Source organism: Papio anubis, chromosome 6 (genome assembly GCF_008728515.1).
Source record: "Papio anubis isolate 15944 chromosome 6, Panubis1.0, whole genome shotgun sequence".
Taxonomy (NCBI): domain Eukaryota; kingdom Metazoa; phylum Chordata; class Mammalia; order Primates; family Cercopithecidae; genus Papio; species Papio anubis.
In genome coordinates, this window is record NC_044981.1 from 32,966,032 (window position 1) to 32,979,119 (window position 13,088).

The window sequence follows — 13,088 nt, forward strand, 5'->3', positions numbered from 1 at the left end:
TACAAAAAAGTTAAGGATTATATTAAGATACAAATTATGCTGAAATATGTAATCTTTAAAATGGTCAATGGTTTTACAACTATTTATTTTCCTTTTAACAGTAAGTATGCTAGTATTTTAATATAGAATTGTACTTGATTTTTAAAAATCTTTAAGGAAATATCACTACTCCCTTAAATTCAGAATTTCTGGAATCCAACATTTCAGACTAAAGAAGCTTCTGTTTAACAGAAGGGCGCTGGCTACTGTGAGTAAAAAAGATGCAGCCTTCAAATTATATTTTTGCCCTCTACCAAATCCTTTTCTATACATGTGTATGGTGTGTTGAGGAGTAAGAAAATTAATTATAAAGCAAACATCATTAGCACTAACAGCACACATTAACACTACTCACAGCCAAGTGACAAGGCAGTGTAAACATTTGATGCTTTACTGCCTGGACATGCAATATCTTGTTAATTACTACACTTTACAAAGGATCACTATTTCATCTGATTTTTAAATTTTTGACGGCCCATAGAAGGTTCAAGACCCACATATGTGCACTTTAGAGGTTAATCTGAACAGTACAGCCATTCCACATTGTTGTTGTTGAAACTGGTCTCACTCTGTCGCCCAGGTTGGAGTGCAGTGGAATGATCTTGGCTCGCTGCAACCTCCGCCTCCCAGGCTCAAGCAGTCCTCCCACCTCAGCCTCTCAAGTAGCTGGGATTACAGGTGTGTGTTACCATGCCCGGCTAATTTTTGTATTTTTGTTAGAGATGGAGTTTCACCACGTTGCCCAGGCTGGTCTTGGGCTCCTGGGCTCAGGCAATCCACCTGCCTCGGCCTCCCAAAGTGCTGGGATTACAGGTGTGAGCCACCATACTGGGCCTTCACACTGCCTTTGACTCACACAGAACTATCTGGAAATGACCACCAACCAACCAATCACCACCACCTGGTGGCAGTGCAACCAATGGCAGGTTTCCTTCTTCAAAGCTGAAATAGCCTATCATCTTGTAACATAACATTTTAGAATTTCAGATCTCATTTACATTTTGAAACATTCCTTCTAAAACATTTTCCATATAAGTCACAGCTTAGGTGAGCATTTCACTTATCAAAAATGAAATTTGGCAGGTTGCTGTGGCTCATACCTGTAATTCCAGCACTTTGGGAGGCTGAAGTGGGAGGATTGCTTGAGCCCAGGAGTTCAAGACCAGCCGGGCCACTTGGCAAAATCCTGTCTCTACAAAACAAAAACACAAACAAAAACCCATGCCTGTGGTCCCAGTTACTTGGGAGGCTGAGATGGGAGGACTGCTTGAGCCCAGGAGGTCGAGGCTGTAGTGAGCCATGATCACACCACTACATTCCAGCCTGGGTGACAAAGCAAGACACTCTCTCAAAAAAGAAAAAAACTCAAAAATGAAATCTTATTTTCAAGGGCTACTCATATTTCTGGTATTAGAGAATTCTAGAGATCAGAATTGAAACAGTGAGCATCTTATGCAGGATCTTCTAGAAGATGAAGCCTTTCTGAGTTCAACATAAAAGAACAATGTTCTAAATGTGGGGTTAATAAGCAAAAGGGCAAGATAACTGGGAGAAATGTCAGGCAGAATAGCATGTGAGTAGAAGACATTATGGATTCTAGTATGAAGAAGTTTGTATGAAACCACAGCTCCTTTTATAACATGATGTTAAGTAAAACATAAGCAAGAAATAAGGAAAGAAAGTCTCATATTACCTGATTAGGGAGGACATGCTACAAAATGGAGAAAGTAAAGGAAGAACTTACAACGGTTTGGGAAATAAACAGTATAGCTTACATAGTGCACCCAATAAGTTTCCTAACATGTGGGACATATTGTGGTTTAGGACCTTCATAAGGGGAGCTTCATTTCTAAACTCTGAGAAACCAAATGAATAATGCATAGGTTATTTACTCGACATGTGAAATGTCCCTAGGGACCCATGTGAGGTATTTAACAAGAACTACTTCAAGTAGTGGAATCCCCCTTAAGTACGAGATAACCAGACTACACTTGACTTAGCTTATTTCACAACCAGGACTCTGAGAGTTAGAGGAAACCATCATGGTACAGGGTAAATCTCTCCTTTGGAAATCTGGAAGGCGGCACTCTGTTAGTAGGAGATGAAGCATATTACTATTGGCATCCAGGCTAAAACAGGGACAATCACTCAAGCTGCTCACCCTTTGCCCAGAGTCCAACGTCCTATAGAACTGAGTATCTTCTAGCAGGCAGGAACTCTCTGGGGAAAACTGACACCCAACTACCTAAGAATAGCCTTGTCAATCTCAACTTCACCTCAATGCCCACTCACTCTGGAAGTAGAGAGAGGACTTCGGGACCATATACTCCACCCTCACTAAACTCTAACAAGTATTAACATCCTAGAACCAGTTTCCTTCTGAACCCCAATAGTAGTGACAGCCAAATTAATGACAAAGATAATAAAATTACTTTTGTTAATTTATAACTATAATTCATAACTAATTTACAACATTTACTAGACCTTAAGCCTCTCTGGTCTTTAGTTTTCTCATCCATAAAATGTAGCTAATATTTCACAAGGTAACATATGCAAAAAGCCCAAAATAATACCTGACAAATAGTAAGTACTAGACTTTGTTAGAACTTTCTACTATTTGTTAGTATTTGCTACTTAGATAAAAGCTAAGAAGCTAATCCTTCGATGGGGTGGAGTGGGAAGGGGTATCAAAGTCGAGGAAAAAAAAGATAAAATGCTAGGGTTTGAAAATAAATCTGCCAAAAATCAGATATTTATTAGTCTTGGACCTAGCAAGCTAGAAATTTGTGTGGTGGGGGACAGTGTTTATTATCAAGATAAACAGGTGAAGCCACAGATCTTTAGTGGGAGGCGGCCAGCGATCTTGTAATATGCCCCACACAATAAAGAAGTGTCCACATCACATGCCGAAAGCACGCCCACTGAGAAACTCTGAAAGAGCACAACGAAGCTGAAACAGGGTGGAGGAGACCTTTTACAGGAGACCTGTAAATGACTGAATACAGCAAAAATTCTTTCTAAGAGGAAACGTGAACTGAAACAATCTAAGAGTTATTACAAAAATAAAGGGAGTGGGTCGGGCGCAGTGACTCATGTCTGTAATCCCAGCACTTTGGGAGGCTGAGGTGGGCAGATCACGAGGTCAAGAGATTGAGACCACCCTGGCTAACATCATGCAACCCTTTCTCTACTAAAAATACAAAAATTAGTCAGGTGTGGTGCCATGCACCTGTAGTCCCAGCTACTCGGGAGGTTCAGGCAGGAGAATCGCTTGAACCCAGGAGGCAGAGGTTGCAGTGAGCTGAGATCACGCCACTGTACTCCAGCCTGGCAACAGAGGGAGACTCTGTCTCAAATAAATCAATGAATGAATGAATGAATAAATAAAGGGAGTGGATTCTTTCTAAAGAAGACCATCTAAAGATTATAGAAGCAGCTGGGTACGGTGGCTCACGCCTGTAATCCCAGCACTCTGGGAGGCTGAGGCAGGTGGATCACGAGGTCAAGAGTTCAAAACCAGCCTATTCAACATGGTGAAACCCCACCTCTACTAAAAATACAAAAATCAGCTGGGTATGGTGGCAGGTGCCTGTAATCCCAGCTACTCGGGAGCCTGAGGCAAGAGAATCACTTGAACCCGGGAGGCGGAGGCTGCAGTGAGCCAAGATCACGCTACTGCACTCCAGCCTGGGTGACAGAGCAAGACTCCATCTCAAAAAAAAAAAAAAAAAAAAAAGAATTACAGAAACAACCACCCCACCAAAAACAGAAACCTCCAAAAAGCAATCTTTTGCTGTTAAAACAGAAAATTTGTCCAAGTTTGTGCCTAGGCAACAGAGTCCCACAGTCCATACTCTTAACCACTATATTATGCTCAATAAGCTAGTAAGCCAAGTGAGCCAATCATGGTTATTACGGCAGTTTATTTTTTTCCATGTGCTTATGGCTAAGGTTTTATACATAATCTATTCACTTTCTGTTACTGATACTAGGGTATGTTTTATAACCAATAATAATTTGAATTCAATGAAATACAGTGCTTTATAAAATGGAACTAAACTGTTCACTGGAGCAGATAAAGGTTGGCAAACTATACCGCACAGAGCTCCAGCAGTCGCCCCAGACACACAAGGACTGGGAAACATAGGCCCACGGAGGCCTCCAATTCAATGAAACATTTCATTTTTATCCTTTCCCATTTTACAAGAAGGCATTCATATATACTTCTGTCAAGGAAAAGGTTCCATAGCTTAACAAAAATGCTTGAAAACTACAAAATCAAATGAATTATTAAAATCCCTTGAAGGCATTAGATTCCACAAAGTTCTGAGAAACAACTTACAGACTATAAGACCAAAAAAGGGTTTTTAAGTTAAAATTAGGAGTTTTAAGTTAAAAATTTAATGTTTTTGCCCCAATCATCTTCAAAAAGTTCATGGTGGGTAAGCACAAAATTAAATTTAAAAAAAAGAAAATGAAAAAAATTCATGGAAAATGAGTATTATGAAAAAACTATGCATGGATTTCAATCTTTTTTTGCATCCAAATAAACTCATACTAGCTTATTATAACAAATCTGAACAGCATCTAGTTTGAGGCACTAAGGAGAAGACATCAGTTCAAAAAAAAAAAACACTATCAGAGCAATATGAATTTTGCTAAAATTGAAGCAAAGGCAAACATCCAATTCATAGTGAAGTTTGAATCCACTATGGAAGATCACTGATGCTTTCCAAAAAGTTTACGGGGGCCAGGCGCGGTGGCTCACGCCTGTAATCCCAGCACTTTGGGAGGCCGAGGCAGGCGGATCACAAGGTCAGGAGATTGAGGCTACCCTGGCTAACACGGTGAAACCCCGTCTCTACTAAAAATACAAAAAATTAGCCAGGCATGGTGGCGGGCGCCTGTAGTTCCAGCTACTCGGGAGGCTGAGGCAGGAGAATGGTGTGAACCCGGGAGGTGGAGCTTGCAGTGAGCCAAGATTGCTCCACTGCACTCCAGCCTGGGCAACAGAGCGAAACATACATCTCAAAAACATACACACACACACACAAAGTTTACGGGGACAATGCCCCAAATAAATCAGCAGTTTATGAATGGATAACCTGTTTTAAGAAAGGACAACATGACGCTGGAGATGCCCATAGCAGCGGACCATTCACATTAATTTTGGAGGAAAAAATTAATCTTGTCTGTGCTCTAACTGAACAAGAGCCAATGATTAATAGCAGAAACAACAGCCAACACCACAGACATCTCAACTGATTCAGCTTACACAGTTCTGACTAAAAAATTAAAGGTGAGCAAACTTTCCAATCAATGGGTGCCAAAACTGTTGAACCCAGATTAGCTGCAGACAACAGCAGAGCTTTCAAATGGAAACCTTAAGCAAGTGGGATCAAAATCCTGAAGTATTTCTCAAATAACTACAACAGGAGATGAAACACGGCTTTACCACTGTGACCTTAAAGACAAAGCACAATCAAAGCAATGGCTACCAAGAGGTGGAAGTGGGCCAGTGAAAGCAAAAGTGGACCAGTCAAGAGCAAAGGTCATGGCAACAATTTTTTTTGGCTCCTCAGGGTATTTTGCTTGTCAACGTTCTAGAGGGCCGAAGAACACTAATAAGTGTTTTGAGAGCGGGGCACAGTGGCTCATGCCTGTAATCCCAGCACTTTAGGAGGCTGAGGCAGGAGGACCACTTGAGTCCAGGAATTGAGACCAACCTGGGCAACATAGAGAGGTCCCGTCTCTACCAAAAAAAAAAAAAAAAAAGTATGATGGCACATGCCTGTAATCCCAGCTGTTTGGGAGGCTGAGGCAAGAGGATCGCTTGAGTCCAGGACTTCGAGTCCAGTGAGCTATGATCGTTCTACTGCACTCCAGCCTGGATGACCAATGAAAAAAAAAAAAAAGGAAAGAAAGAAAGAGAGGCCAGGTGCAGTGGCTCACGTCTGTAATCCCAGCACTCTGGGAGGCCAAGGTGGGCAGATCACCTGAGGTCAGGAGTTCAAGAACAGCCTGGCCAACATGGTGAAACCCTGCCTCTACTGAAAATAACAAAAAAGTACTCGGGTGTGGTGGTGAGTGCCTGTAACCCCAGCTACTCAGAAGGCTGAGGCAGGAGAATCGCTTGAACCCGGGAGGCAGAGGTTGCAGTGAGCCGAGATCGTGTCACTGCACTCCAGCCCGGCGACAAGAGCAAGGCTCCATCTTAAAAAAAAAAAAAGTACGTGTGTGTGTTAGTTTTAAGAAAGTCAGCCAAAGCTTTAGCAGAAAAAGATCTACTCCACTATGAGCTCCTGCTCATTCCTCTCATCAACCAAAGGCAATTTTCTAACAGTTTCCATGGGAAATCATTAGGCATCCACCTTACAGTCCTGATTTGGTTCCTTCTACCTTCTTTTTGTTTCCTAGTCTTAAAAAATCTTTAATGGACACCCAGTTTTCTTGTAATAATAATGTAAAAAAACCTGCATTTACATGGTTAAATTCCTAGGACCCTCAGTTCTTTGGGGATGGACTAAATGGCTGTTATCATGACTTACAAAAGTGTCTTGAACTTGATGAAGCTTATGCTGAGAAATAAAGTTTATATATCTTATTTTTATCTTTTTTTTTTTTTTTTGATATGAAGCCTTCACTCTGTCATCCAGGCTGGAGTGCGGTGGCGCAATCTCAGCTCACGGCAACCTCTGCCTCCCAGGTTCAAACGATTCTCCTGACTCAGCCTCCCGAGTAGCGGGATTACAGGTGTGAGCCACCTGCCCAGCTAAATTTTATATTTTCAGTAGAGACGGGATTTCACTAGGTTGGCCAGGCTGGTCTTGAACTCCTGACCTCAAGTGATCTGCCTGCCTCAGCCTCCCAAAGTGCTGGTATTACAGGCTTGAGACACTGCACCCAGCCTTTACTTTTATCTTTTAATTCCATTTTTCCAAGATCTTTTTAAAGTCCCCTCATATTTATACTCCAACTACTTCTGAATTTGAGAGAGTTGCTATAGTACAAAATGTAATGTCCCACACAGTGATAATTATTTTAAATTTAACACTAAAAACACACACACATAAAACAAGACTAGTGTTTTTAACCACTAGGGAACATTGATAAGTAGTATTTTTTCATCAAAGGGATTTTTTTTTTTATTTTTAAGTCATGTATATTGTCGTCTTCTCCCCTTAAAAATGGTGGCATGTATTTAAAAAATTTACTAAGTAGCCACTCTCCATTCTGCATTAAGCTCAACATTTCTGAGTTACAAAGATAAATCAGACATGTGTCACCTTCAGTTTTAAAGGTGACATGAGACATTTATCAAACTAAATGGGTAGAAAGAGGTAAAGTGCCAAGAGAAGAAACAAAGGAGTGAGAAGTGAGGAGCTAATATAAAGGAGCTCAGCTGTGGGAGAAACGACTTCCAACCCCAGGTGAGGGGATTCTTATCAGACACTGCCTGAAAATGGAGTCCTACAGGGAAGGGACAAATAATCTCTCTGCATTTTGATATGTGATTATTCAATTATTCAACAAATTGTTCACAATTTCATGGGATAAAAATCGGATAAGCAAAACAAATACCTAATATACAATGTGTTAAATATAGTAACAAGCATGTGCATGATATTAATGAAGGGGGAGGGATGAATTTTCTTAGGGTAGTGGAGAGAGTAGGCAAGGGGGAGGAAGCAAGGAGGAAAGGTGACTCGGGCAGGGCCTTGAGGATGAGCAGCAATTTGATGAAATAAAAGGATTATTTCAGGCAATGAGAGAAATGAGCAAGGGCATGGAGAAGTGAAAGCATATGGCATCTTTGGGGACTGACTGTTGGGGAGTTAGGGGATAACTGAAGATGGGAGTGAAAATGAGGCCAGGCCAGATCGTGAGCTTTATGAAGGAGTTTAGCTTCATTACAGTAGGTACAAAAGCTTTAGGCAAAGAATGATGTCACATAAGCACTATGAGACTCTTTCTAATATTAACATTTCTAAAGTTGCCACTGGCTGCAAAAACATATATGAGATCATTAATTCTAGGACTTCTAGAAATAACTCCAAAGGTCCCACTGGCCTACAGGCCATGAGTCCAGTTAAGAGCTCCCTGAAGGCAAGTACTATTTACTATTTATTTGTTTTTGATCTCCAGGACATAGGATATAGTGCAATCAATAGGAATCAGTTTGTGATTAGGAATGACAGAACAAATGATGGCTCCCAGGTTTCTGACCCGATTATCATGCCAATGAGAAGGATATAAGGTTGGTTTTTTTGTTTTGTTTTGTTTTGTTTTGAGATAGGGACTCACTCTGTAATCCAGACTGGAGTGCAGTGGCATGATCATGGTTCACTGCAACCTTGACCTCCTAGGCTCAAGCAATTCTCCCACCTCAGCCTCCCAAGGAGCTGGGATGACAGGTTCACATCACCATGCCTGGCTAATTTATTTTTATTTTTTGTAGAGACAAGGTCTCTCTGTTTTGCCCAGGCTGATCTCGAACCCCTGGGTTCATGCAATTCTGCCACTTCAGCCTGCCAAAGTGCTGGGATTACAGGCATGTGTCACCATGTCCAGCAAATATAAATTCTGTCTGGGAGATGTTAAAAGTTCTGCCCACAACAAGTTAAAACACGGGTGTGGGGTTCTGAAAAGAGGCCACAGCTAGATATTAATTTGAGCATCGCCGTGTATGGTATACTGGTGACAGCTGAAGCCACATGGGTGGATGAGGTCACCAACCATGAATGGGGCTCAACTGAGAATCTAGGAATCCCAGGGTAAAGTTGAGAATAGACAGAGACAGAGAAAGAACAGAGAAGAGGAAGAGAAACAGGAGAGATGTCCTATGAGTCTAAGAAAGTACATATTTCAAAAAACATGTGTAGTATGGTGCCAATGATCATTAAAAGGTCAGCTGGTATGAAGACTGTAAACAGGCTATTGGATTTGGAAACAGGGTAGTCACTGATTAACTTTCATTGGAGTGGGGAGAGGATAAAGGATAAACTGGGATGAAGAGTGTATGGAAAATGTGAAAGAGGAGACAGTGAGTACAGGTCACTGCTCAAAAAGTCTGGCAATAAACAGAAGGGAGTGAGATATGTTAGCAGTTTGACAAGTAGGTTGGAAGAAGTATGCACATTTTGTGCATTATCTGTTTTATATGACTTGTGTCTAGAGATTTTGAGAACAAGGACTGCCTTTAGTACTCTTATAGCATCTACCAGCTTATATAATAAAAACAATAGCACTACTAAATATTTATTTAGAATGCAAAATATAATACCTCGTACAGGTCACTAAATTATATTCCTAGGATAAAAGAAAGAGCACTAGACTAAATCAATTAGTCATAAAATGCAAATCATTTACCTGCATGGGGTGACTGTTAAAAAGAGGCCATGCCCTGTTACGCAATTTGACAGGCTCCGTGAGCAACACTGGGGATGTTGTAAGATGTTACCTTAGTTCTTTCACCCTGGGCTGCACAAGGACATACTCACCTCCATAGTAGAGTCCTGTAGCAGTGCACATCCGCCACTGTCCCTGATACATTCCTGCTCTGCTGGGGCTGCACATCTGGACGCTGACATCTGCAATCTCTTGGGGCTCTAGCGATCTCACCATCACCATGTTCACATGTCCAAATTGGTCTCCCCCGACATATTTAAGACAAACCCCTGGAGGCCAGGCCTCTGCCCCTGAGTTCAAGCAAAAGAAAAAAATGTTAGGCAATCAATGGTCCTATGCCGGGTGCAGTTTATTATGAAACTGTAGAAGAGGCCTCTTTCTTTTTCTCACATACATACGTAAACCTAACCACATACACCTGAGCCATATATTGTCTCACACAACTGATCAAAAGGAATTATCAGAACCAACAACCTCTGACCAATAATCTAACCCTATGAAGAAGCACATAAGGCAAAAGCAAGGCAGTTCCTCAAGACAATGAGTGTTTCAGGTGACTCCAGGGAAGGCCACACATCACACTGAATCTGTAGAACCTAAGAATAATGTCCATGAAGAGCCATGGAGATGAAACACAGGCCCACGTTTAGGGGACAGCTCTCTCTACTAAAAGGTAACATATGTCCATTTTCACAGTATATCTGATTGTTGCCAGTTTTTCCACAGAAACAAGAGGATGAAGCACACAAGGAGTAATTTCAATGGTATTATTCTCAACTTAAAATTGCTTTTTGCCTGAAGTATGACTTTTCTTCTGGGGTCCATAACTATAAAATTCTCAAGAGCTCAAGAGATCACATGAATATAAAAGGCAGTAAAAGTTTAGACCTCAGGTGGTGATGAAAATATAAATAATGGGGTGATCTCCCCTGATAACATCAATGAACTGTGGTTGCAAGAACAATGGCACCAGCTGGAGGTACTTGCGGAAAGGATGGGAAGGAGGGTCAATCAGACGTGTCAAAGGGAGATAGATTTTTACAGAGTTACAGGTTAAATCAAACACGATTTAACCTGTAACTCTCATAGAGTAAAGAGTCGCCCAGGCTGAAGTACAATGGCGCGATCTCTGGCTCACTGCAACCTCCGCCTCCCAGGTTCACGCGATTCTCCTGCTTCAGCCTCCTGAGTAGCTGGCATTACAGGCACACACCACCACGCCTGGCTAATTATTGTATTTTTACAAGAGATGGGGTTTTACCATGTTGGCCAGGCTGGTCTCGAACTGCTGACCTCATGATCCGCCCGCCTCGGCCTCCCAAAGTGCTGGGATTACAGGTGTTAGCCACCGCACCTGGCCTAATCTTTGTATTTTTAGTAGAGATGGGGATTCACCATGTTGGCCAGGCTGATCATGAACTCCTGACCTCAGGTGATCTGCCCGCCTCGGCCTCCCAAAGCGCTGGAATTACAGGCATGAGCCATGGCGCCCGGCCAGTACCCACTCTTGTGTACCTATTTTCATGTAACTAATTCATGAGAAATCTATGTGTTGACTAGTTCCCACTAGTCAAGCAGTATAGGAAGCCACACAGTGACTAGATGTGATCTTTCCTGTGAAGTCTCTCCAATATGCAGCAATTGATTAACTCCTTTCTAACTGTAGACAGAAACCTCTATATATCTTTTTTTGGAATATATACATTCATTATAAAAATATACCACTGTGAAAAGTTGAACATGGCAGGACTCTCAGAACAGAGGGTGCTTGTCATTTATCTCCTATCAGTACTCTAAGATGCCTCAGTTCCTTGCTCTCTAAGTGCCCAGTTCTGACATACCTGATGGCTCACTACTGGAAAGAAACCAGACAGAGAAAGGAAACCAGAGTTCCATTCCTGAAATCTCAGCTCCATTATGAATGGCACCCTCTGTGCTCCTTGGGTCTTAAGGGGTAGCAGCTAAAGCAGTGGCCACTATGTTTCAGCATACCTTCTTTTTAAAAACTTTGCCAACAAAATGTCCTAAGTTAACCCTATAAAGGGCAACCACTGCTGGTGGAAAGGTTGTGGATGACACACTGACAATACATGCAATTTATCTTCTTCATTTCTGAGGTCTGGCAAAAGCCTATTTGTCTTACAACAAGCAGAATAGTAGCTGACATGAAGCACCTTACAAAATGTCAGTCTCTTTAAAGACCAAAATCCAAGAGAAAAACTATACTACTATCATGGGGCTAAATCCACAGTTATTCTTTAAGATACACACATACACACACATACACATACACATATACCTGCAGCAAGATAATGTCTGTTTTTATGAAAACCCAAAAATATGTCTGTTTTTTGAACTTATAAGAAAATAAGGTAAACCAAGACTGGGTGTGAAAAAGACTTAGCTCTCCTAGGCACAACCACAAGCAGCTGAGATGATTGGGTCATCTTAGCTGTGCAAAAGGAGTGCTGCTATATTCCAGAGAAACTGAGTTACTCGGTAAAACATTAAGTCGGTAACATTAAACACTGGCATTTGGCTAGGGTCCTGCCCTTCTTGGTACTCCAGATACCTATCAGTTCTCAGTGGAGTATTTAAAGAGCCTCTGGGAAAAAAACTGGAAGAGTTATCCACCAACAACTCTGAAGTGTTCATTGGCTATGAAGTGAAAAACCAATCATCTGCTTTCTGAGCATTATCAATGATACATATAGTTCTTATAGTCACAACTGTTAGGTCAAGTAACTCTGAAAAGGTCAAAGATATTGATGTTTGATACAGAAGGAAGGGAAATACAGTGAGTTGTCTGGACTACACTAAGCATACCTGAAATCTGAATTCGAGAACTATAATAGAACTGGGCTCCAAATTAAGTCTAAGTTGCAAACTGGATTAATGGGGGATAGATTTCTATCTAGAAGAAAAGAAAAACTAATCCATGTTTTATGACATTCCTAGTTAAGTATCACAATCAAGTATATAATTAAGGCTGTAATTCTCCAGATATGAAATATCACTTTATTTTTTAAAATAAAGTAAAAACAAAACAAAACAAAAAACCTGTCATGTTACAATTTTGAGATGATAGCAAGCATCACAAAAATCAAAAGTCCAACAGTCCCAGAAATCCTGGGACTTAGTAAGTATATACAATTATAGAAATAGTCTGGAGACAGTAAGGAATATCCAAATAGCAATGCAGAAGACAAACCTTAATGATGATCTCCTTTTTAACCCTTATAAGTGTGGACACTGCATTTCATATTAAGCTCCATGAAAGCAGAAACCTTCATCAATCTTGTGACCATTTCTCCCTTGTACCTAATAAAGTGACTGGAACATAATAAAATGTGTTGAATGAAAGAAGCAAAATTATCTTCTCTAGAATCATACTGAAGAGAAAGGCAGAAAGCTAACTATTTTAATGCACTAAAAGAAAAATGGAGGAAATAATTGTTCTTTCTCAAGTTCTTTTCCCATCCCTTTAATTCACTTCTATGAAGTTCAAAAAATAATGACAACTCTGGATCTATATGCCCAAGATACCCTCTCATATGACAATCACAAAAATTTCACCAAAGTCAGAGAAACACTAGGGTTATCGTAACATGCTCGGCTTAATATTCACTACAATTGTACAA

At 40.9% G+C, this 13,088-nt stretch overlaps 1 protein-coding gene across 3 annotated transcripts in view; it reads right to left on the reverse strand.

Annotated features, from left to right (window-relative positions):
- The window catches only part of ILRUN (inflammation and lipid regulator with UBA-like and NBR1-like domains), a 114,742-nt gene that overhangs the window by 52,328 nt on the left and 49,326 nt on the right, over positions 1-13,088 (reverse strand). For 2 of the 3 annotated variants that reach the window (XM_017957816.2, XM_021937151.2), the window contains exon 3: positions 9,540-9,737. The exons of the other annotated variant lie outside the window; for it this stretch is intronic. In XM_017957816.2, the coding sequence (XP_017813305.1) occupies positions 9,540-9,737 (198 nt within the window). The remainder of the gene's footprint in view (positions 1-9,539; positions 9,738-13,088) is intronic. 3 annotated transcript variants of the gene reach the window in all.